This window comes from Rattus norvegicus, chromosome 3 (genome assembly GCF_036323735.1).
Source record: "Rattus norvegicus strain BN/NHsdMcwi chromosome 3, GRCr8, whole genome shotgun sequence".
Taxonomy (NCBI): Eukaryota; Metazoa; Chordata; class Mammalia; order Rodentia; family Muridae; genus Rattus; species Rattus norvegicus.
The window spans coordinates 99435540-99461796 of NC_086021.1; the positions used below are offsets into that span (position 1 = coordinate 99435540).

Genomic DNA, 26257 nt, shown 5'->3' on the forward strand with positions numbered 1-26257 from the left:
GGAGAGTCATGAGTTCAAGGCCAGCCATGGAAACATAGTAAGAACCTGTCTCAAAAAAAAAGTATAGACATTAAAGAAGGTTGGGGAAATTTTGGAGTTGGGCTGAGAATATAGGTCAGAGGTAGACCATTTGCCAATCATTCGTGATGCCCTGAATCATAGCCTTAGCTTGGATAAAGAGCTTCACAGCAGCTACTACACCCAATAGAAAAACACTTCTCATTCATTGATAGTGACGCTCAGCTCAATAGAAAAACCATGAACATTTTGTAAAAGAGGTGAGTGATAAATGCTAAAATGCTCAACAGAAAGTGTAAAACCTTACACAGGCTCTGGTGTCAGAGATGAAGAGCCTATGTCTCCTACATTCTCCAATGTGGCACGGATGACACACATCACTAATCCATCAGAGCTCTCTTCCTTTCTTGGCTTGAACTAGGGCTCTGATCAGGATCTTCCTTGGTACTAGGCAGCCCCTCCATCAGTAAACAGGCAAAACATTAAAGTCTTAAAGCTCTTGAGGCTCGCCAGGAGCCAGGAGAAGTAGTCAGCAAATGTTGCGGGCTGGAGTGTGATGTGCATGGGACAGTGTCCTCAGAGGGTGATTCCGCAACCCAAAGACCAGCTCTCGACAAGAGAGATCTCCCCCCCGAGGAATCCACTGTAAGGAAGCAATCGTGCAGACGACGATGGCTCACGCAAACATGAATTTGCAGGGCTGTCCTCTACAATGTGATCCGTGCTCACACAAACACAGAAGTGCTTTAAACTTCCAAAACCAGAGAGGAGCTGACACAGAGCATGGGATGGAAGGTTGGACGGCAATCTACAATCTGCTGGGCAACTATTGACATGAAACATGTGCTCTACACATGGAAGAAACATGGACGTTATTATTAAGTGGAAAAGGTCACTGAGGAAATGTACTGGCACTGTGTGACATTCTGAGAAAGGGAACCTGTGGAGGCAGTAATGGGAGAAGGGGGAGCAGCAGAACACTAGATTGGTCATGAAGTGACAGTTTCAGACACTCTGATAGCAGACAGACATCAGCATCCAGTCACCCATTTGTTTGGTAAGACAGAGAGTGTCAATACCAAAAGGGACCCTCATGTCACTGTGGACTTTGACAATGATCTCACTGTAAGGTCACCAATTGAAACAATATGCATGCCCTTGTGGTGGGTGAGTGAGAAGCAGAGACACGGAACTCTGTTTTGGGGTGACTCAAAGTGCTGTGCAGTGGTGAGTGAGCCCAGGAATGGCATAAAGAGACACAAAGTAATCCCATTTGAGGACTGGGTAAACCCATGTGAGTTTTGGCCTCTGCATGAGGGTGGGCAGGGAGGAGGAAGGGGAGAAGGAAGAAGGGGAGGATGGGTAAGGGGAGGAGGAAGTAGGTGAGGAGGAAGGGGAGGAAGGGGAAAAGGAGGAAAAGAGGGAAGGGCTAAGAGAATGAAGCCCTTAAAGCAGTGCTTCTCAACCTTCCTAATGCTGTGACTCTTTAGTACCGTTCCTCACGCGGTGGTGACCCCAGCCATAAAATTATCTTCATTGTTGCTTCATAACTATAATTGTAATGTAAATATCTGATATGTACGCTATCTTACGCGACCCCTGTGAGAGGGTCGTTTGACCCACGAACGGATTGCAGCCCACAGGTTGAGAACTGCTGCTTTAAAGGAACTATTCCCATCTGTCCATAGACTCTCAGAACAAACCCCAGGGTGGCAAAGGGAGGGATCCGGCTTAGAAACTGAATACAAGGGGGCTCTGGGCACATACTTGATGGAAGAGGAGCTCACTGATAGAGCAAGGCAGCAGGGTATCTCCACCAGGAAGCATCCTTGGTTTTGTCTTATGGTCCTGTTTTGAAAGACCTGCCTGCTGGCCCTTCACACCACTCAGGCTGTGTGCCAATCAGATCAACAGGCTGGCTAGCTGTCAGCATCCCAAGCAAAGGCCGCAAAAGACCATGCACACTCACTCTGCCATGCCTCTTCCTCATGAAGTACACATTGCTCAGGAAGCTTCCCCATTTTGATTGTTTTGCTGTTGTTTTTTGGGACACAGCCTGCCTATACAGGCGAGGCTAGCTTTGAATCCTTGATCCTCCTGCCTCAGCCTTCTGAGCTGAGGTGACAAACATATACCATGTATCCAGTTTCACGTTTTAAAATAAAATCAAACGGTAGATAGAAAGCTATATGGGAAGGGTGACCCAGAGAAGAGAGGCTATACTCCAGAGAAAATTCTTTGTGGGATTTAATTTGTATAGAGAAACAAGATAACCGAGGACAGTCATAGTGTGAAACTGTTCCGGTTTAGCTCACATGATGGCCAGCCCCATTCCCTCACAGGCTCTGGGTTTGAAGAGTTAGTCCCTGGCTGGTGACACTGGGGAAGGTGTGGAATCTTTTGCATTGCGTTCCAGCAGGCAGAGGAGAAGCTAAAGTCCAGAGCTTACCTGTTCCCACTGCGGCCTCTCTGCAACATGGTCTGTCACTGAGAGGTGAACAGGCCTCACTCTGCTTGCCACAGATGGAGTCCCAGCTACCATACCTTCCCACCACGATAGCCTATATCCCCTGGACCACGAGGCAAAACACAGCCTTCCTCCCTCAAATTATTTCTGTCGGGTATGTAGTCACATCTATGAGAGGAAGTAAAACAGGGGTCAAGTTCAGAGTTATTCTTGGAACCAAATGGAATAAGTAGAAAAGAGAGTCCTAGGGTGCTAAAATCAAATTTGATTTCTCCGCCTGGGTGCTGGTTCCGTGTGTATGTTTGTGGAAATGTCTCTGGCCATGCTTTTGTATGATGTGGTTTTGTTTTTGTTTTTGTTTTGTTTTGTTTTTGTATGAACCAGCATGCAAAGGCAAGACATCTGCAGGGGACTCAAAGGCAGGAAACATCACAGGCAGCTGTGGAACTGAGCTCCAGTCAGATCAGGGCTTCCTCCTGTGGATCCCAGCTGTTTGGGTCTGGTAGAACACAGTGCTCCTCCTGAGGTGGTCCCTCCTGCAGCACTTCTGAAATGTACCCCACTCTCCTCTGCTGGTAGGACTTGGAGAGGCAGAGGTTGGAACAAACCCTGAAGAACATGCTTCAGTGGTACTGTTTTTGTGGGCTTGCATCCCACTGGGTTTGTCACACTCAGGAGTCTCAGGTGCCTTCGGCAGCGGTGGGGGTGGGGCCCACTGTCAGCCCCAGAAGCAGGAGCTGCCCTCGTCGATCAGTGGTGTACCTCCATGGTCTCCCCAGCAACTAACTAGATACGGAGCTTGGCCTTTTTGTTTCTTTTCTTTTTTATGATTTATTTATTCATATTTTATGTGAATTGGTGTTTTGCCTGCATTCATGTATGAAGGTGTTGGATCCCCTGGAACTGGAGTTGTGAGCTGCCATGTGGGTGCTGGGAATTGAACCCAGGTCCTCTGGGAGAGCAGCTAGCGCTCTTTTTTTTTTTAAATATTTTATTTATTTATTATATATTATGATTACACTGTCGCTATCTTCAGACACACCAGAAGAGGGCATCAGACTCGTTTCAGATGGTTGTGAGCCACCATGTGGTTGCTGGGATTTGAACTCAGGACCTTGGGAAGAGCAGTCGGTGCTCTTAACCACTGAGCCATCTCTCCAGCCCAACTAGCGCTCTTAATCACTGAGCTATCTCTCCAGCCAGCTCTCTGATTTGGTTTTGTTATTCGAGACAAGGTTTCTTTGTGTATCCCTGACTGTCCTAAAACTCATTCTGTAGACCAGCCTGGCCTCAAACTCACAGAGATCTACCAGCCTCTGCCTCCAAGTGCTGGGATTTAAAGTGTGCACCATCACAACCAGCGAGAGCCTGGCCTTCAAGGAATATCATCACACATGATTTCTCTCCTCTGCATCAGACAGCTGACTCACTTTGGGGGAGTCAAAGTGAGTGAGAGGTGTTTATTTTGTGACTTCAGTGAGAAAGCCCACAGCCAAGGCAACCAGGCCCTGCAGAGGGCTTTGCAGGGCACATCCATGAAGCCAGCCAACAGAGAGGAAGGACATGGGTACAATAAGAAACATCTTTGACCATGTCCTTGGTTTCTGGCACACTCTCTAAAGGGAATGTCTCTTGTTATTTATAAGAAGCCCTTTAGCCAGCACCTGGGTTTACTTCTGCGGACTCCTGAGAGCTTCAGTGTGGGGCCAGCCTCATTAGAACACTAGAGCTTTTGGAGCCCACTGAGCTCTGAAACTGGGGAACAGGGGCTGGAGATTAAACCCTACTTCAACAGGACTGGGGTGTGACTCTGAGGTAGACTGCTTGCCTGGTGTGCACAAGGCACTAGATCCCATGAGTGGAACCAGAAAATTAAAATAAAAATTAATATATATATATATGGAATTGGGGAAATGCTCAGTGAGTAAACTGCTGTGCTAGCAAGAGAAACTGAGTTCAGTTCCCAGCACCCACATAGGAGTATGGGGTCAAGTGGGGGAGGGGACAGATGGATCTTAGGGACTTGCAGGCTACTCAGTCTGCTGAAACAGTGAGCCCCAGATTCAGTAAGAAACCCTGTCTCAAAAAAGAAGGTGGACAGAAATAGAGGAAGGAACTTCCAGTCTTCATGTTTGCTTTCCAGGTGCATGTGTACTACATGTACAAAACACACACACACACACACACACACACACACACACACACACACACACAGAGGTTCATGAATTGGGGGGTCTGTACACAGAGAGAGCTCAGTAGCTCCTGCCCCTTCCCCACACCACTCCCTATGCAGCTCTCCCACCTGGCAGTGTCTGAGTTGGGCCTTTTCTACAAGCCAGGAATGGTGAGAAACACCACTCTGTAAGTCAACCCAGTGAGTCATGGAGGCTGAGGAAGGCTCAGAGCCTCGGATCTACAGAAGTCAGAAGCACAGAGACTTAGGATCTGAAAGAATAGTATGAAGTAGACATCTGGTGGGACTGAGTCCTAGTCCTCTAGGGTCTACACTGAGTCTGGGAAGCCAGTGTGGACAGTTGAGGCTGGAGGACCTGAGAACTGGTCGGTACTGGACACACTGGAGAAAGGGGATTCAGTGGGCAAGGCTGGAGTGCTAGTCAGCAGATGGTCACCTCTTCATTGCCTGGAACCCTGCTTCAGAGCCTCTTCAGGCAGTTTCCGCTCTGAGCAGCTGTCACCTACCCTTACTCTGCCCTGGCCCACTGCAGGTATGGGGCCCTGTCCAGATAGACTTGTTCTTGGTGGCTCCAGCTCCCCCCCTGTGCCTTGGAAACCGTCTCAGATGCTTGCTTTCTGGGTTGGGAGTTAGCATTGGGTGTTCTATGGAGAGGGACAGAACCTGGATGTGATAGCTCGCACCTATACCCCAAATCTTGAATTCAAGGGCAGCCCCTGCTACACAGTGCGGATTTGATCTCAAACCTTGAAAACAGGAAAAAGCTACAGGTAGACTTCAATCCCACCATTTCTCTCCTTTTCTCTTAGCCTCCGTAGGGGTTGTGAGCTCTGTAACATATCAATGTACAGAAGGAGGCTCCTCCTCCCCAGTGACTCTTCCTGATCTCAGCTACTAGCACATAGCAGCTCCCTACTGGCCAACCGAATCTGTCACAAGGGGTCCCTTGCTTCAAACCCTGCACAGTGACCATCCCATGCATAGCAAATAAATACAGACAGTCCCCATTTCCTGAGACCTCATCACTCATGGTCCTTTCTCCCATTACCCCTAGCATAGCCCCAGGAATCTGCCCTGCCTCCCACATAACTTTGCGGTGGCTATTTCCTCTGTAAGGAGTGCTCATTCCAGCAGATCCACACGGCTTGTCCCGCCCTCCAGGCGTTGACTGCTATCTCTGGGCATCCTACATTAACTAGCACCCCTTGCGCGCGCTCTCTCTCTTTCTCTCTCTCTCTCTCTCTCTCTCTCTCTCTCTCTCTCTCTCTCCTGCCTGCTGCACTTTCTGCCGACCATGTCGTCATTCAACTTGCACAGTATTTATTTATAAGATTGGCCCCAGTCTCTCTCCAGTTAGAATGTAGACTCCAGGAAGTGAAGATGCTTATCTATTCTGTCCCTTGCTGTGTCCCCTGCAGCCAGAACAGGGCCTGGTGCAAAGTGGACACACAACAGGCTCTGGGATACGTGGTCTCCTCCGTGGTAACAGCAGGACCTGAAGCAGAACGGCTGATGAGAGGTGCATGCCGTGGTGCTTCTATTTACTGTAGTGTGACTGGGGGTGCCTGACCCTCTCGGGGCCTGTGGATGCAGGCAGCATCCTCTTGGTAACGTTGCTGTGTGAAATGTGTGTGGAGCTCAATGAGTAAAGACCTTTCAGGTCCTTCTTGACAAGCCTGATGACGAGTTCAATGCCCAGGCCCAACATGGTGGAAGGAGTGGACTGACTCAAGTTATCTTTTGACCTCCACACATAGACCACAGCACGTGTACATCCGCACACATGCACGCACGCACGCACACACACACACACACACACACACACACACACACACACACATAAACAATAAATCTATTTTCAAATACACAGTAGCATCGGTGGTACACACAGAATGGGTCTGGTACTTAGAAGTATTTTCACATGCTGCATGGCTCTGGGCAGTTGATGAGGTTGAGTTGAGAGGTGAGCTTGGCAGGTAAAACAGAACCCTAGACTCCACCCCTGACTTCCTGAGCCAGAGTCTGCCTGACATGCCTCGTTCAGGGAACTATATAAGTGCATGCTCAAGATTGGGGAGGGCTGCCCGCCTGAGTTCTGGCATCCTTGTAACAACTCCACTGACCATCTCTGGCTGGGAGGGCTTCCTGTTCTCTGACCCCCAAACCACTCCTGCCATGGGTCACATAGTAATAAAGTAGGTCAAGGGAACTATGAGCATATACCTGCTGGCTTCCTGAAGACGGATGTCAGCTTCTCTGTTTGCTATGACGAGTGCTGAGCTCTCAGCCCTGGGTTCTTTCTCTATACAGCAACCCACTGCATCCTCATCACATCCTCCCATGCGATTTGAGGGCAGGGTGATCTACCTGCCCTACCTACTCAGTCATCTGACATGTAGGGGCTCCTACTGTGAGCTGAGCTCTTGGGGCTCCTACTGTGTGCTGAGCTGCTGGGGCTCCTACTGTGTGCTAAGCTGCTGGGGCTTCTACTGCATGCTAAGCTGCTAGCTATAAAGTTGATCCTTTGAACTTTAGTACTGACACTATGAACCTGGGATTCTTCTGTAACTTGTGTGTGTGTGTGTGTGTGTGTGTGTGTGTGTGTGTGTGTGTGTGCGCGCGCGCGCGCGCGTGCACTCCTGTGCCTGAAGCAGTCATGTATAAAGACCAGAGAAAGCACTTTTTTCCACGAAGGTGGAAGGGCTCACGTACAGACCCATGTGTTAGGAGAGATCCTGGCTGGGAGGGATGTATATGGGCCCTGCCTTTCGCAAGCACCTACTGTGTGCATGATCTCACTCCTCACTGTGTCCTTCCTTCAAGTGATGGAACAGGTGCTCTGCTTCCGAAGGAGGACAAGCAACAGCTTACAGATGAAGGAGACCCAGGGGGAGATGACATCAGCTAATACGCCTGCGTACATATGGTGACATGGTCACTAACACTTGTAATGACTGCTTGTCACACCTGTGGGACAAACTAGGGTTGTGGGACTGCTCTGGTGGAGCTGACAAGCTCAGACAGAAGAGCCTCTGCAGAGCAGTAACACTGCCAGGAAGGTGACCTTCCTCACAGGCCTTCCGGAAGGAGGTGGGAGGGGAGCCGCACTAATGTGTCAGTACCCTGGCAGGGTGGGGTGTCTTCTAAACCCAGTGGAGGGCGCCCATTCCCTCCCTTGTGACCTGTCCTCCTGCAGTGCCAGAACTCCACATCAGCACTGTCCTACGTGCTGGGAACCCAGAGAACAAGGCTCCCCTCTTCATGGGTCAGCAGTTATGCCCAGGGGCATGCCTTATCCTGACCCTTCATTTTTCTGGCACCGACTGCCTGGTATTTTGGGGACAGTTGAGTATATGATTGTGAAGACCAACCAGTCAGAGCTTGGATCAACATACTGTATCAGCTATATACAGGGGTTAGTGCAGCTTCTTTCCCTCCCTCCCTCCCTCCCTCCCTCCCTCCCTCCCTCTCTCCCTCCCTCCCTCCCTCCCTCCTTCTTATCTCCTCAGGGTAGACAGGTAGGAGACCCAGCCAATGGATGAAGAGATGGAGCTTCACAGGAAACCACTATGAGAGAAAAGGATGCAGAACAGCTGTACCTGCCGCCAGGCCTGTGCCTCACCCTCCACCCACAATGGCACCCCAGTGAGCTGCCTGTGAGCGGAGCCAGTAGAGAAGAAAGCGGAGAAGGCTGGATGGACCGAGTCCTGAAGACACTGTGTGAGCCGCTGGATCCAACACTGCCTGAAGCTCTCAGGATCCTCTTGGACCCTGAGCTGAGCCACGTGCTTTCCATTTTTGCATGACGGCTGAGTTCCTGGCAGGTCGTAATTCCATGAAGTCCACAACCTTGAGAACAGCTTCCCTTTGCTTTTCAGAGGGAAGTTCAGAGAGATTAGGCGGCTTTCAAGCCGTGTGGAGTCTAACCAGCCCAAAGCCTGCCCTCTTGCTACTATTCCCAGGCAAGCCTGTAGGACAGGTGACGTCTGCAACAGAGAGGAAGGGATCCTGCTCAGGAGGACAGGCCTTCCTAAGAGGATCCCACAAGATAATCACCGCAGAACCTGGTCCACCCTGAGGCGGCAGGAAGGAAGGAAGTGTAGGTGGCAAACTGGCAGCTGTTGCTATGTCAACTCTTATTTCTGACAGCTTTAAAGAAACAGAAGATTCCGCAGGAAAGCCTGGGCAGTCTGCTCTCTGCTGCCAGAAAGGCCCGCTACACTGCACAGGTGGCTCCACGTGGTGGCGGGGTGCTGGAGGCAAGTGGGAACCCTGCTCAGATGAGCCGGCCTGGTTCCCCAGCTCTGAAGGCAGACAGTCAGCCTCCTGTGTTTCCTGTGCTGGCTTCTGAGCTGGTGACCTATGTGGCAGACTGAGGACAGGTCCCAGATGATGACGACTTGGGAAGCATCCAGTCTGCCAGCTCGACTTCCTTTGAACTGCTCCCTTATGCTGAACCCCGCAGACTCTGAGCTGAAGTGCATGAAATCCTGTGCTCCCAGAGGTACAGGAGGCTGGGAACCAGAGCAAAGGCAGCTAGGTCCCCGCAAGGAGCAGCTCAAGTAGAACCAGGGAAGGCAAGTGCCAGAGGGAGATGCCCTGGTGTGATCATAACTAGGGAAGCCTCCTGCTGTCCCTTTATAAAATGAAACAAGTCAGGCTGGGCTGCTTTGAGCCTGGGACTTCTTCCACTTAGGCTTTGAGCCCCACTTTACCTGTGAGTACAATGAGGTGATTGGGCTTCATTTCCTTTAGCACCTGCTTGCTCTGGCTTTCTGTGACCACAGTGCAGGGAGAGAAGGTAGCCTTATGCAAACTCCCAGTGCCTGACCAGCAAGTAACAAACACCTTCCTGTCAAGCTACTCCACCACAGAAGCCAAGTAAACTATGGAAAAGGTTGATGGATCCCAGCCCTGGGATCCACTGCAGCATTAGACCAAATCGTGATAACCCAGTGGGGCACCCCACATGGACACGGCATGCCACTACAGCTGGTACCCAGCACTCAACTAGGAGCCTTTTCCATTTCTCACAGGTTCCCGAATGGGAAATGAATCATGAAAACCAAGAAGGTAAAATTAGTCCGCCCTGCCAAGGAGTAATTTATGCTATGACCAGCCCCTGGAGGGAGGACTGTACACAGGCTTGGGTTGGCCTCTGGGGTGGGCAGAGGGCAGCCTGGCCATCTGGAGCTCCTGTCTCCGGGCTCTTCTATTTCTGGCCTCAGCTTCCTGGGCTTCTGGCACAGACTCTAGAGCTTTTCTAAGTCCCTCCTTGTCCCCTCCCTGGCAGCAGACCTCCAGCAAACAGACATGCTTGGGTTCCTGCGGGTGCCCCTCCCACTGCCCTCAGTTCACAGGTGAGGGAGATTCGGCTCAGAGGGGATGCTTGGGCAACTACAGGGAAACAACCAAGCAGGATCTGAACCCAGACCCCTGCTTCCCACGAGGTGGGGTGCTTTCCCATGCTTGGTACTTCTGCCTGGTCTCCAGCCCTGAGGTGAGTGTGACAAGGGGACACTGGCAGCCCCCCCACACACACCTCCTATGTGTTTTCCAGTCTCAGGCACTAGACACCAAGACCTCCATGTTCTATCCACTGGCCAGGTAGAGGGAGGTTCCTTACTAACCCAGGGAGTGGGGCTTACAAAAGGCCACATGGCAAGGGTGAATGCCATTGCAGAGGTCCTGCTATTGGGCTGTTCATGCAGAGAGTAAGTCTGGGTGGGAGTGAAGGACTCCCTGCATACAGGGGCCTATGTGGCTGTGCCACTCATAGCACTGACCAGGCCCAATAGAGACAGACCCTGGGTCTAGTTCTCATTTAGGCAACTGTTTCTATACGTGGGATCCATGAGAGACACAGGAGCCACCAGAGGAAGGGTTCATCGGAAGGCAAGTGAGTCAGGTAAGTTACCTCACCCTCCTGAGCCTTCTTAGAGATCTGCTCGGGGGTGGGGGGGGCTTGGGTTGGGAGTGGGTGAGCATTGTAGGCTGATAGAGTTCAATGGCAACACAAGTGTCCTGTATAGAGGTGGGCACGTTGTCTGCCCTCAGTCCCTCTGGCCCCAGAGGAAGCCAAAGCCAGCACCAGGAACAGCCACAGCCATCCTTGCAGAGAGAATGTACCTCCATTCCAGGGGCTGGCAGCTGAACTGCCGTGTGGACAGCTGGGAGAAGCGTCGTCTCCTCCCTGGGATGTAGTTCAAATCAGCTCTGCTGCAGTTCTCCCAGAGTGAGCACAGCTGCTGTGTCCAGGGCCCTGGGTACAGAGCTTTCAAACTGCACTGCATGGGCCTCTTTCCATCAAAACTGGCATGTAGAGTCCAGGTGGCTCCCAGAAGCCCCCCACCCAGTCATCGGTGCTCCCAGAAAAGCCCTTATTTCACAGTCTGAAGGGTCCCTTGCAGCCTGCGATAAAAGTAAGAAGAAGCCAAGCACACCTGCAACTCCAGCACTTGGGAGCACTGAGGCAAGAGAAGCCCTTGAGGCCAGCCGGGGCTACATGACGAGGCTGTCTCCCATGCCTCAGCTTCCCTGCTGTACATGGGAACTAACGATACAGCCGCCATGGATTAGTCTGAGAAGTATCCGGTTCATCACAAGGCACTGAACATCACCTAGTACCAGGTAAGCGCTCAGTACACAAGAGAGGTGTGAGACCAGACTCTTGTTCAAATCCCTCTGACACTATACCACGACCTTCAGTCGGAGCATGGCCAGGTCCTTCAGACCAGCAGGAGCCAGCAGCTAGAACAGAGGCAGCAGACAGATGCCCTGCTGCCCACCAGCACCCTCTAGCCCAATAGTCTTTCAAAGACTTACTTTTCCCAGTTGAAAACTGGACCAATGATGGCTGTTCTGTGCTTCCCTGGGAGTCCCCAGTGTCCTCCCTCTAACAGGGCAGAGGACCTTGGAGCAGCAACTCTTCAGCTGGCCATTTCAACTACCAGGAGGGTGTGTGTGTGTGTGTGGCTTGGTGCTGGGGAGGGCTGGGCTGGGCCAGCCACAAACTCCTCTGCTTTTAAAATGTAATCCCAGCTGTCTGCACTCGCTGACCACACGCCACTGCCCAGAGAGGCAAGGCTAAGCAGGCTGCCCGGCTGGCCACCCTCTGCCAAAATGATCACATTGGGTGGCCTTGTAAGAAAGGAGTGGATAGACAGCCAGATGGCCTGGCTACCATGCCCAGCCCTGCCAGTGGTCAACCATGCGGGTGGCTTTGAGAACGTCATTTAGGAATCTATAATCTTGGTTCTCCTCCTGGGCAACAGCCACAGCCAGGGCACCTGTTTCACAAGGCAAGCTGGTCAGGCGGGGCACACTCTGCTGCTTGCAAGGGCGGTAAGGACGAGTCGGAAGCCATTCTCCCAACAGGGAGCCAGGAGAATGATGTGATCCAGAGGCCGAGGCAAACCCTTGCCTGGGCCAACATGGTGCTAAGACACCCAGCGCCCAGGGGAAAGTCTGGCCCAAGTAGCTTTCTTCTCTTGCCCACCCTGCAAGCCAACAGAGATCAAATCCACAGCCACAACGGCCCCATTGAAGACTAGTAAATGTGTCCAAAGTGTGGGGTTACGTTAGGTACTGTGCTCCTGGCCACCTCCTCACAGAAAATGACCAGGACAACCACTTTCCCTTTCTGCAGGCCCCAGTCCAGAACCTTCAGGGCCAGCAGGGTAGAAATCTGATCACCCACTGCATTCCCAGGCAGCAGTGTCCTCTGGGACACCCACTGGGCTGGGAATGGAGGCGTCACAAAGGCGAGAGCCAACCCAGGCTGCTCACCAGGGACGTGGGCTCCGTGCCCAGTGAGGCGATGGTGAACTAAAGCAGGGGCAGGATCCCATGACAAGGACACTGCTGGGTGCCTACCCTTTGCCTGGCCAGCTCTTTGCACTCAGGGCTGCTCAATGATGTGAGTGCTGTTGTTATTTCTGGTTCACAGTGGATATGGCCAAGCCACAGAAGTGCCACAGTTCTACAAATAGTGGCTCTGGAGGAGTTGGGTCAGGATTTCAACCCAGGCATTCTGATTCCAGAGGCTGCTGATCTTTTGAACCACCACCACCACCATCTCTCCCTGCTTCCAGCTCACCAGAACTGAGCCACTAGAACAAGGACAGGAAAGGGGACTGTGAAGGAGAGGAGACTCCGGAGCCACGGAAGCAGCTCAAAAGAGGAGAGAGTCTGGCATAACAGCATCCATGGGAGGTGTCTGGCTCTCCACAAACTCTCAATGGACACACCTCAAATATCGGATAACACATTTTTAAAGCATGGCAGGTTCCCCTAACCCAGCAAGAGCAACTCCAGAGAGGCCCAATGAAGTTCTGGATAAAATCATAGCTAACATACACATAAATGTCCATCGGGGCGAATGGCTAAATAACAATGACTTCCAAGTACTATGTATTAGTGTCTTTAAAAAGATGGTAGTTCTCCATGTGAAGACATAACCAAACTGGCTTTGGTGGCTCAAGCCTGTAATCTCAGTTCAGAACACCGAGACAGGAGGACCAACGAGCTGGAAGCTGGCCTGGGCTACATAGCAAAGAGAGGCCGGTGGGGGAGAACAGGAAGACAGCTGAGTCAGGAAAGTGCTTGCTGTGTATAAGGACCCGAGTTCAAACCCTAGTGATGTAGAAAAGCCAGGTGCACCAATGCGTTCTTGAAATCTGAGGAGGCAGAAAGTGTCCTGGGGTTTGGGGCCAGTCAGTCCAGCCAAACCAGCAAGCTCCGAGTTAGGTGAGAGAGAGACCCTGGCAGCCACGAGGTCGCAAAGTGTGGAAATTGACTGAGGAAAACATCCAACACTGATCCCTGGTCTCTGCATGCACTAGTACATGTTCGTTTGTTCTCTCTCTCTCTCTCTCTCTCTCTCTCTCTCTCTCTCTCTCTCTCTCTTTCTCTCTCTCTCACTCTCTCTCTCTCCATCCCTCCCTCCCTCCCTCCCTCTCTCCCTCCCTCCTTCCCTCCAGAAAAGCCAGATTTTTTTCCCTAGGTAGAATGTTGAAAGTCAATGTACCCAATAATCAATACTACAGATGACTATCGCCGTCCATCTGCTACATACTGTCAGACTGTATACAGAAAGAGCTCTGCAGGGCCACAGCAACTGTGATGCTAGCCTTGCGGAAGAGCTGGGCATGTGGAGCTGCTAAGGAAAGCCTTATTTGTCAACATCCCACTTCTACAGCAAATACATGTTGTATGATCCTTATGGGATTAAAACTCAGCACAACGAAATTTAAAAGACAGAGCTCTGCCTTAGGAGAACGACCCACCTCACCCCCCAGAAACACAATCACCTACAATAGGGGTAGGAGCATCAGGGAAAATTCTAATACCCCATGGACAGGTGGGCTGGGTGTCCCTGCCGAGTCTCGTTGGGAAGCAGGAACCTAAGGCCTATCAAGCAGCATGTAGAGTCATTTTAGAGAAGCACTGTACACAGCTAGATAGGGGGAGGGGAGCTAGGCAATGTGGGCCCCATTTTGACTTAAGAAGTGGCTTAGGCAATCAGAGGTGAACAGCCTGGGTACTGTGAATGGCCTTCCCTTCCTCACACCACCCAGTTTTCGCAGTGACCTCAGCCTCCCTCCCAGAAGCTGCCCAGCTCCTGTCCAGCTTCCGGGGTGCTTCAGGATAGAGGGCTCATCTGAGAGGAATGATTCAGAGGTGACGTTCCGAAAGGAAATAGGAGAAGCAGGCAAACATACCAAGTGCTCATGGGGCCAAGTACCTGACTGTGACACTGTACCCAGGCAAGAGCCCTAACTGTCCAGTGAACCCTAACCCCAAACAGCCTGAACCTGGCACAGTCCCAGCTAAACCCCAGGTCAGGACCATGTGTCAGTGATGTCAATGCTGATGACATCACTACTTCAAGCCAACTCCAGTGTGGACAGAAGAGCCAGGAGGAATAGACCTGGGAGACCCAGCTAGTTCGTCCACCAATTGGGCCAATGGCGCATCTCCCAAGCTGGCTATGAATAAGTTAATATCAGTTCACGTCCTTGTGAAAAACAGTGTCTCCACTCACACCAGCAGTCACAGCCACACTCTAGGGAGACCCAAGGCACCAAGAAAATAAATGGGCAGTGTCTGGCCTCCAAGACAGTTAGGCTTGCTGGGTGTGGTGGCACGTGCCTTTTGTTCTAGCACTTAGGAGACAGAGGTAGGCAGATCTGTGAACTTGAGGTCACCCTGATCGACACAGAGAGTTTCAGACCAGCCAGGACTACATAGTTGGACCCTGTCTCAAAACAAACAATCAAAGCATAGGCAGAGATGTGAGGAGCAGGGAGCTGTTATTGGGGGTATACTAAATGGTGCCTGAGACAAACCGAGCACCTGACTGAGCCCTGACTCCCGGGTGCAACCTTAGAAGATTACATTGGGAGACCCTGCCAAACAGGCTTTGGGTGTTCTTTGAGAAAGAGGGACATGAGGAAGCAAGGTGGTCCTGCATGACATTAGCCAGGGAAGCTGCCAGCTTCAGGGAGGGAAGGCAGCAGAGGGAAACCTGAGACCACTGGCCTAGGATCCGCTCCCCCCACAGAGTGCCACTCTTCCAGTGTGACCAGAGACACGTCAAAGCCAAAAGCACCTCAGTGACTCCAGGCTGGTTGGCCTGAAGCCCAAGTTGGGTCAGGTGAAGAAGGCCTGCCCTGCCCCACCTCATTCTGCAGTACAGACTCCCCTGAACAGCAGCTACCCAGCCTGCGGCTGCAGCAGGACCCAGCTGGTCTGGGAACCTAACCGAGAGAGTGAGCCAGGGCACCCTTAACAGGGCCCCAAGGAGAAGGGAGAGGCTGGAGCTAGTGGGAGGGGTGCTCCCTCAGCTCCCTCCTGGGAAGCCCCCCTCCTTGGGCTTGTGGCCACATGCAGGCCCAGGCACACCTTGGGTTCTTCCCAGAAACCAAGTACAAGGTGGGTCCCTTAAGCTCAAAAAAAGAGCCTGGGAGAGAGCTGAGGGAGTAACCTCTTCACACTATGCCGTGCTCCCTCTTCACACTATGCTGTGCTCCCTTGGAGTGGTGCAGGCTGGGCCCAGCTTCCAGGTGAGGCAGAAATGCTGACCTCAGACATGACCATTAGAGAATCAACCTGGCAAACAACTGCAGGCCACTGTCCCTTCTGACCCCAGCTCTCCAGATGGCAGGTGAAACTCAGGTAACACCAGCCTCGACAAGAAGCCCCAGCTTCCCTCCTCCTGGCACAGGACCCACCAGGTCAAAGAACCTGGACACTCCACTGGCTGCTCTCCAGGTCACAACCCTGGAGCTCTAGTGTTAGAGGTGGGGGAATGAAGCTTCACCCCCAGCCAGCAAACACAAGTTCACGACCAGGACAGCTTAGGAAGGCTGTGGCCTCACCTTAGGGGCCTGCTGGCTCATCAACCAGGGCTGCCTCATAGAATGAGCAGACAGCTACTCCCTGGCAACTCATTCCACTGAGCCCAGGACAGCCTCCCTAACAAAAGAAGGATTGTATCCCAGAGTGGTCTTATCCCTCCTCTAAATAACCATGACTGTTCCAAGCCTCCTGCTACAGAGACAGAAATTCTCAACCTAAAAGCTAGCTGCATCTCACCCCTACTAAGGAACAATTAAGAATTCCTCAGCAGCTCCACGCGAGTCCGTCCAGTCTCTAGGGCCATCTTCCCCCTCTCCCAAATGCCAAAACCACTTATAACTCAACGGATGGCAGGTCTTCCTGATGCTTACCTCCACGTTTCTGTTCTCAATGCCCAAATTCCCTTCCCTTTACAAACACACTTCTGCTTTGATGAGGGGTGTCCCACTGCTCCCCTACCTCTGGAAAGTGAACCTGCATGCACTCTTCTCCATTGCCTAGGCCAATCCTCACACTCCCTGCCTTCACTTACAGTCAGGATGGGAGCTGGAAACACTCAAGTTGCCTGTAGTTAAATAAAAGCACCTTCGGTTTCAGCTTCCAAACAGTGGCCCTTGGTTGTGTTTGCAAACCACAGTGAGAATGGCATGGGGACCTCGTGACACTCCCTTGACGGATCTGTAGCAGAAGAATAACTCGAAGCTGCTCACCTAGGGCAGAGGTCCACCCAGCATTCCCTGCGAGGCACTGGCCAGGCTGCTGTCAGCCTAGCATTCCAAGGAGAGCCATGCAGCAGTGTGCTTGCATTCCCAGACCCCGAGGGAATATTGTTCAACTATGTGGTGACAAAATGTTGGGTAGATAGGCCCAACCACCCCACAATACAGCTGCACTTGTGCCAAGAGCCATCTATTCCCCAGACTGGCCTGGGCTACAAAGTTCTTCGTGCTCTATGTTTCTGCTGCACTACCTTGCAGCTCAGGGGTGAAACAGGAAAGCCACCGTCACCCAGTGCAAAGATCCCTCAGCCTGGCCACCACCAGCAGTGACACAGAGTGGGTGATCTTGGCTCAGCCTTTCCTATCTGTGTACTTCTTTGGACCCTTTGGACCCTTGTTTCACCTTTACAAACCGGATCCAATAACATCAGCACAGTGGGGCAGCTGTGGCTAGCAGGACCGTGCACACTCATGTGCCCTCTGCAGGCATGGCTGGTACTGGGGCTTTGGAGAAGCCCACAGGAAATCTTGATATTTCTTGAGAGGGATAAGCATGTTCCAATATCCACTAAGTCACAAGTCTCTTTGGTACACCTCCTCTCCCCCTTCCTGAGGCAAGGGGCTTCTCTCTCTTCACCACACCTCCGGGCTGGGACACAGAATCTTCGGCAAACACCAACCTTCCTGGCTAGTTTGACTTGCTTCATGGGCCTGCACAGGGGCTTTACACAGATACACAGGGACAGATACAAGTCACCCTGACTCTGCTGGGACTGTAGTCTGAGCCAGGTCCCACACCTTCTCAGACATGTCCACACCAGGTCAGCTCAAGGTTAAGTCACACCATACCCCACCTGTATAGCCTGCTCTCCTGTGTTCACTAACAACCGTCCCTGAGTATGGACACCAGTTACTATAAAATATACCCAGGAGTGAGGTCCTTGGGCACAGGGAAAGGTTGGATGTGGAGTTTGGCCTCTCTAAAGCAAGTGATTCCTATAAGGTCACTTCTGATCTCTGAGCCTCAGTGTACTGGCTGGTTTTGTATGTCAACTTGACACAAGCTGGAGTTATCACAGAGAAAGGAGCCTCCCTTGAAGAAATGCCTCCACGAGACCCAGCTATAAGGCATTTTCTCAATTAGTGATCAAGGGTGGGAGGGCCCATGGTGGCTGGTGCCACCCCTGAGCTGGTAGTCTTGGGTTCTATAAGAAAGCAAGCTGAGCAAGCCAAGGGAGGCAAGCCAGTAAGAAACATCCCTCCATGGCCTCTGCATCAGCTTCTGCTTCCTGACCTGCTTGAGTTCCAGTCCTGACTTCCTTTGGTGATGAACAGCAATGTGGAAGTTTAAGCTGAATAAAACCCTTTCCTCCCCAACTTGCTTCTTGGTCATGATGTTTTGTGCAGGAATAGAAACCCTGACTACGACACTCAGTTTCCTCAATGGCACAATGGGGTGTCCTATGATGTGGCCTGCCTGCCTTGGGACCTTGTATAAAGGCTCTGGGAGTAGGCAGAGCCGTGAGGAGAAGGCTGGGTTTCCTTCTGTGTAGGAGGGGAGAGAAAATTCCACAGGTTGCAGAAAGCTCCGGAGGTTCAGGTGTGTCTCACTGGAAAGATAGAACCCAGCCCTGCACAGCTACTCCACTCTGAGGCTGATGCCAGGAGGCAGGGTACCAACTGCCTGTGTCTGCTCCCCTCCCCCATCGCCACTGCATCTGAGACTCTTGGTGTAGCCAAATGTACTCCATGGAAAAGGTCCTGAAAACAGCTGTGCCAAGACCCTACCAATCAAATCCGCTTTAAGCAGCCAAAGAAACCTGAGGGGATTATTAGATAAGACATAAAGTAGCCCATAAGGCTTCCTTTGTGATGTAGCTTTCACAGGGTGACTGGGGGGGAGTTGAAGCTGTGTGCCCTTCAGCTGGCCAAGCGACCTCTCTGAGCCCAGCTTCCTCCATCCATAAATGTGAAAAGCAGCTGTTGTCAAGGACCATGGTACTCAAACCATCTTCCTTCCAGCAGCCCTCTTGGGGAGCTTCAATTTGTCTTCAATTTGGTACTGACAACATAGAGGGGAATTTGCCAGATCAAAGGCGAGCACGGAGACCTCTGTCCATCTCTTTTCAGGTACCTCGGTCAGGAATAAAGATTATGTCCGTGCCTAGGACATGCTCCCCTGGTGCACAGTGACTCTACATCCTGAAAGATGGCTCCAAGTTGACTCCAGTCACTGGTTGCCCAGTGCTTGCAGTGAGCGGTCTGTACAGCCCCACTGGGTTATTATTCTCACTCCACAGACAGGGAATGGCCAGTCAGGGGAGCGGCCTTCTCCTGTTAGGACATCCCTGCTGACAAGCAGCAGGACCAGGGACCTGACCTAAGGTGCAGGTCCTCTGCAGGGCACAAGGTCAACCCCACCAACCTGGTATCTTCCCAGCTTCTCTCTCCCGTCAGGGTCCCAGATCTAAAAGATAAACACTAGGATTCTCTGCCCACCTGAGCTGAACCTTCACCTGTCCACTCTGACGTGTAATCATCTCCTTTCGTAGGTTCCTCCTCTTCCATCAGCTCTGCAGCTTCTATGCAGCCTGTGCACTCTAGAACAAGGATCTGCTCACCGTGTCATGTAAGATCCCTCGGAGGCTCCCTACAGCCCACCAGTGTGCAAACTCCTTGGCCAGCACAACTATCCCAACCTCGTTGAGAACTGGGGTCAGGGTTAGGCAGGAGCCAGGTGAACCAGCTTCAAATCCCAGAGGTGCACAGCTTACTGGCAGTGAAGCCCTCTCCCTTTCTGAGCCTCGGTGTCTCAAACCACAGACTGGGGAAACACGGATGAAGGGACTGTGAGGGGGAAAAGCACCTTCTGAGGAGTGAGCCCCCCATTCCTTCACAATTTCACACAGCTTCCAGACCACAATCGTGAAACCCTAAACTGTTCCCAGGGGTGAACCAAGCACCAGATAATCTCCAGCTCTCTGAGAACAGAGGGGGAGAAATAAATAAAACAGGTGAGTACGGCGTAAGATTCGTTATAAAGAGAGAAAGCAGGAAGCTGAGGCAGGGAGTTGTGTGGGCTGCAATGCTAAACAGGAAAACGCCCCAGAAGGCAGTAGTTTGGCAGTCCTGGTGCTGAAGATGGAGCCAGTACAAAGCTAACTGGGGAGCAATACTCCAGGGAGATGGAGCTCCTGTCGGAGGGCAGGACCAGGATGTTGTTCTCCGATATTTGTCCCTCCCTCTTGCACCCACACACTCACCAACCACAGGCCATCTTTCCAAGGCTGCCCACCAGCCCTGACTAGCTCTGATGCCTCTCTCTCTCTCTCTTCTACATCCAGCCCATCCTCCAAAGTCCATCCTGAAGGCTTCCTCCCCTGAGGAGACTGCCGTGACCAGGTATCCCCTTCCCCTCCACTGGAACCTATAACCACCTTTCCTGGTGCCTAGCTATGTGTGGGCCTGTGAGCTGTGTAAGGCAAGGACTGGGTGGCCCCACGCCCCATACATAAGCTTCTTGGAGGAACAAAGCACAGGATGACACCCAGGCCCAGGTTTCTCCTCCTGCAATTTTTTGGGTGCTGGGATGGGGAATGTCTCTAGTGTATGTGAACATCAGCCCTCAGTATCAGCAGACCCAAATCTGCAATAGGAAATAGGCTTTTTAAAAATAACAACACACATTTTTCTTTCTTCTGGCTTTTTTTTCTTTCTGCACGGCTTGTTTTTCTGCCATGGCCCCTGGGCCAGCTGCCGAAATGCCCCTCCCTGGCCCCACTCTGAGAACATGGGGCTCTAGGGCCTCCTAGGACTTGCAGGCTCCAGTCAGAGGTGGAGATTACCAGCCAGCTTCAGAACAAGTCCTCAAGCCCCGCTCCCAGGTACTGCTGGGCCAGACACATCTCTGCTCAAACACACTACACTTTCACAGAGCTTGCTCTATTTTATATACATATATATGTAAACACACACACACACACACACACACACACACACACACACACACACACACGCCCTTTCCACCCTCTCACAGACACATACTCACCAGCCACTGACTCACTCTTGCCTCTCCAAGGCTGGTCACAAATTGCTTCCCCACATTGCTGCCTCTCCTCTCTCTCTCTCCTTCTATACCCTGCCAATCCTATCCAGGGGGCTCCCAGGGTCTTCTGTCTTTGCTCCAAAAGACCACTTGCAGGTGACATCTGATTCTGATCATGCCATAAGCTCTATACCTCTCAACCTGCCTCTCAAAGCCTCAGTTTCCCCATCTGTGAAACACTTGTGGGATGTGGTATTGAGTGGCTAGTATTTGAGTGTGCCCTAATGATAGTGGTTCACATGTTTGAAGGCCCTGGGGCAGTACAGGGGTGGTAGCATTTAAAGACATGGGGCCTACTAGGAGGTCCCTAGGTCACTGGTGTGTGTGTGTGTGTGTGTGTGTGTGTGTGTGTGTGTATCCCTGATGAGGTCTCTGAAGAGGCTCCTTCCAGACTTCCTGTCTTACCATGTGATCTTGCCTGTCATGGTGCTATCCAGCACACTGAGACACTCCAAGACATCTTCCTGGAGCTCGGACCATGCTGTTTGGACCTTCAGATGCCAAAACTGTTAGCTAAATGAATGCCCTTGCCTCAGGCAATAAATGGCCTTGGGTGTTTCACTGTCCTGAGAAAATGACCCATACAGGATGGGACTACTTAGGGCCTGAGGGGTGTAAACCCTCAGGGAACACTAGCTGGTGTCACCGCCATCCTCTCCCCCTCAGCCCTGCCCTTTCACTGAATCACCCCTTAAGTCAACAGAGACCTCAAGATCTCTAGTCTCATCCCACCCCCCCCTCCTGGAATTACCTATCATAGTTTTCTGGAGCTCAGCACTGCTGGGTCCAGACACCTGCAAGGACCAAGAGTTTGTTCACATTTGCCCTCTACGAGTTATTTAATGCTGCGCCTGAAACCTTCCTGCTGGGACTGCAGCTCAGGGAAGCTTGGGGCACACTGCCTGTCCTTGGACTCTGCCCTTGGTGATTCCCAGTCGGGACCAAGTACTCAGAGAGTGCATTCCTGAGCAGCTCTCAGACACAAGCCACTTACCTGAAACAGGACCCATGGTCATGAGGACGTAAGATATCACCAAGTAAAACACAAATCCAAGGAGAGAAGGATGAGACCAGAAACACCTGTAACCCAAGGTTTAGCCTAGTCCAGAGAAGCTTCTTGGAGGAGGTGGCATAAGCTATCCTGTAACAATAAACCAGCCTGATGTCTCAGTAGTTTAAAATAACAAAGGTCTATCTCTCAAGTGTACTGCCTGGTACTATGGACCATCAAGGTACACTGCTCATGGAGTGACACGGAGGCAGTTCCAATCCTGCTATCAGATGCCACACCACCAAGCACGAGACCCTTAGAGTCTTGCATTGACAGCTAAATGCTCAGAGCCACAAGTACACATCTCTGTGGGTCCCAACTCACTAGCTAGTCACAGGGCCTTAACCTAGAATGAGAGGACCTGAAGTCAACCCTGTGGTGTACCTCGATTTGCTGGAAGTACTTTTAGGAGAGCAATAAAGACCACCAGACACGGGGGCTGGAGAGATGGCTCAGCAGTTAAGAGCACTGACTGTTCTTCCAGAGGTCCTAGTTCAATTCCTAGCAACCTTATGGTGGCTCACAACCATCTGTAATGAGATCCGATGCCCTCTTGTGGTGTAAGTGATTGTGTTCTCACATAAATAAATCTAAAAACAGCAGACATTTCCACACCACCCTGCCCCTCACTGTCTTTCACTCATTCATAAATCCTAGGTCATGACGCCAAGAGAGACTGGGGCAGACTGGGCTGGGCACAGAGAGGTGGGGAGGGCGGGAGATGAGGCTGAGAGGAAGGGAGAGGGGAAGGGAGAGACATGTTATAGGCAGATGTTACAGTTAGCAACAATCTGATACTTTATCAGAACTGCACTAGGCAGACAGGAGGATGGGGCGGGAGCCGGAACTGGGAGCCTGAGGTGACCCCAGTTGTACCACAGGGAACAGGGCAAGAGCAGGTGCCTTATGTCAGACTCAGCAGTTGTCCTGGGAACGGGCATACTGTTCACCAATGTGCCAGTGGGGAGCAGTTAGGAATCTGGATGGGTAAGATTCACTAAAGAGAGTCTCCTGGGCTTGGAGATGGGTGGACTGACTGGGATGAGGGAGGCAGAGACACCATAGAGATCAATGCTGGAGGAAACTTAAGGAGGAAGGCCAGGAGTACGTTAGGATCCCCAAGTGAGAGACCACAAAGGCAGCATAACTCCAACCCCCCAACTCCTCCTCCAATGGTCTTTGCCCCTTTCAGGCTTTCTCATAACTCCATGTTGAGTCTTCGTGAAGAGTAAGTGAGAGGGAAGACTCATCAGACACCTCGGAGAACCAACCTAAGAAACATGTGGACCAGAAAACTCCAGTAACTCAGGCTGGAGGTGATGTCTGTGATGACAGATTAAGGACTCCTGGGACAAGTGCTCCTCATTCTTGAGGTAACACACGCTGAGAGCACCTGCTCTGGGGGCACTGTCAGTTAGGGGCTGGGTGGAGCAGGCTGGGATCTGACAAATAATTGTGATACCCAAGATGGTTCACAGAGCATCGCCTGGGATCAAAGCTCTAGCTTCTGAAACCAGGAGCCTGACCCCGAGCCAGGTACTATCTCAATGCTCTCCCAGCTGACTCCCAGACAGGCTGCACTGAGCCCGCTGCAGGGAAGAGCCCCCTCGGAGAGATCAACTACAGTCCTGCAAAATCCAAAGCCCCGTGGGAAGGATCCTGAAGATGCCCTTTCCATGAAACTAAAAAAACCAAGGGGCCTGGGCCGTGTGCCCAGAAAGTTCCCAGAAGATCCATGCCTGGCTCCCCAGAGATGAGAGGAATATGGGACTTCTGACCCATACACCGTACTCCACCAACCAAGACCCTAGGAAAGTCCCTGCCTTCCTCTGCAGGGGACAAGAGGGCAAGGCAAGCTGGGGTGCCACGGGCATCATACTTCATGGAAAATTATTCTGCTTCAGATAGAAAAAACTCCCAAAGTTTAGAGGATTCCCAAGATGAAGAGCAGGCTCCCTTCACCGCTCGCAGTCCCCACGCACAAAGGGCTGGGCGTGCTTCTTCTAGATCACTTTAAATCATAGACCACGGCTGTCCTCCACACGAACCCACGGTCAAAAAACAAAAGATAGACTTTCTTCCTCTAGGTCACCAACTCATTCTAAGGGTCTGAGCTCCTACTCTGACCGGCTCAAGACACCCGCAACTTTTTGCTGTATTAGCCCAGGGTTGCTCGGTAGTCCCTGCAGCGACTTGCCTAGGGCACGCTGGCCTTGACGGAGGAAGGTCATTGGCCACCAAGTTTCTGCAGTTTCTGCATCACATAGTACCTTAGGGACCAGGAATGAGGAGGTGGGGGGTGGAGACGACACTCGGGGGCGAATTCCCGAAGAGTCCACGCCGCAACCAAGTCTTAAAATAGATGAAAGGCACGCCCTCCCTCCGCCGCCCCAGGCCCGCGGCAGGTCGCAGAGAGACATGCAGTCCCCAAGCCCCTCAGCCTGGCCCCGGAGCACCGGCGACCAGGTCCCTGCAACTAGGCCAGCGGCTGCCTCCCGCCCTCGCCCCGCCCTGCCCCCTGTCTACGCGTTCTCTTAGCGAACGCCGGGCCCGGGAAGCCGCTCCCATTGGCCGGCGGCCGCGTCCGTCAGCGCGCGGCGGAGCCGAGGAAAAGGCTACAGTGGAACAAGGCGGGCGAGTGCGCGGAGGAAGGAGGCGGAGGCTGGGCCGCCCGAGGCCCGCGTCGGGCGGCGGCGACGACCTGCGGGCCTGGGCCACCTTGGGACCCACCCCGCTCTCGGTGCTCCGGCCGGTGCCCAGTCGCCCGCCTGCGCCCTATTCCCCAGTGTCCCCGTGCACTCGTCGCCGCGGCCCCCGCGCCGGTTGGCGAGCCGCCCAGCGTCTTCCGAAGCCATGTTCACGTTCATGGCCACGGTGGCCACCGGGCCCACTCACCTTCGCGGGTTCCCACGCGGGGCGGCGGGCCGGGCCGGGGCCGGGGCGGCGGGACGCGGCGGGACGGGGCGGCCGCGCGCGGGGTCCCCGGCCGGGCAAAGTTTCAGCGCCAGCGGCAGCGCGGCGGCGACTCGCTGCTGCTCTCCTCCCCTGCTTTGACCACCATCTTATTAGTACAGGAAATGACATGGAAAACGGAAGAAAGCGGCGTTTGGGGCAGACGCGGACCCCCCAATTCAGGGGGCCGGAGCCGGGCCTCGCTGAGCCCCGCGTCCCCCGAGCCGGCCCCGCGCGGGAGCTCGCGCGTCCCCGCCGCGCGCCCCACGGGGAGGGCGACGCTGCGGAGGAGGAGCGGGCTGCGCCAACTTTGCGCCCGGGATACTTTCGGGGGGTCGTGCTGGAAAGTTGTGGCATTTGCGCAAGCCCATCCGAGGGTGCCCCCTAGCTCTGCCCGGCTTCGACGCTGTCGGTCTACAACCCAAAAAATAGTCAGAGGGCGATAAATGCGTTTATAATTTTAACCCTTACTGGGTCCCTTTCCGGGCCCCTTTAACCCTTTGGATGCTCGACAATTTGAGTATCAACTGAAGTTGGGTAACATGTATCCCATGGACCAACAAGGGGAAGGGCTCTGGGGCCTGTGAGAAAAATGAGAAAAATTAACTATTTACAGGAGGGGGCTTAAAGGGTGAGTGTCACTTGCTGCTCAGATCAAAGTACAGTACCAAATCAGAATACAAAACTGGGACCGACTGCTCTCTAACTTTCCTTGGCTAGTGCCTCCTTGTATCCATCTGTGAAATGGCACTTAACAAAAAAGATATTGAAGGGATGTGGTGATGCCAGGGTGTTTAAAGAAAGTGTGAGTGGTCAGATAGGAACCAAAACGACCATACCCCAAGCAACCCCTTCTTTGTAATGATCTCAAGGGGAAGGCTGCTGCAGGGTGGGTTTCCTAGCGGTAGGAGGGCCTCACCTTAGGCTAGAAGTTGCCAAAAAGGATTCTACCTTAGTAAGAGATCTTGGAAGGCCTGCCCAGTGCCAAGTAGTCCAGGAAGGTCCAGAAAGTCCCAAGAAGGTGTCACCTTAGGGGAGCCGATTACCAAGGGAAACGAGCTTCTACCAGGGTGATCCCAGAGGGCTTTCCAAGGTCAAGTACTCCTGAGGATGCTGTAGCTCCTGGAGACCCGATGGGGGCTGGGAGGGGAGGCAACTTCTTGACCGTATTTCTCTTGACCTTGATAACACAAGCGCTTCTTGGGATCCTTTGTCTGTCACTTGCAGTATGACCTTGAGTGTCTGTAGCTTTGACCCTGTTTCCTCATCTTGCAAAGCTGTAAGGTCCAGCTGCCAGCTCTAGGGTGAGCCCTGAGGGTGTGTGTAAAGAGCCCAGAAGCAGCTGTAATGCTATGGAAACGGCTAGGGGTTGTGTGTCCACAACTGTAGC

The 26257-nt window shown here is 52.5% G+C and overlaps 1 protein-coding gene and 1 long non-coding RNA gene across 4 annotated transcripts in view; one reads left to right on the forward strand and one right to left on the reverse strand.

The window, feature by feature from the left end:
* Prdm11 (PR/SET domain 11) overlaps positions 1-25266 on the reverse strand; it is a 79713-nt gene extending 54447 nt beyond the window's left edge. Inside the window, exon 1 of one of the 3 annotated variants that reach the window (XM_039105882.2) lies at positions 24811-25266. In XM_039105882.2, coding sequence (XP_038961810.1) covers positions 24811-25224 — 414 coding nt within the window. In that variant the 5' untranslated portion in view covers positions 25225-25266. The remainder of the gene's footprint in view (positions 1-24810) is intronic. The other 2 variants (NM_001271530.2, XM_063284582.1) reach the window with 2 other exon arrangements.
* LOC134486128 (uncharacterized) lies at positions 10766-13939 on the forward strand. Its single transcript, XR_010064858.1, has 2 exons — positions 10766-11309; positions 12628-13939. It is a non-coding gene; the product is annotated as an uncharacterized LOC134486128 (long non-coding RNA).
* Positions 25267-26257: the final 991 nt, after the last annotated feature.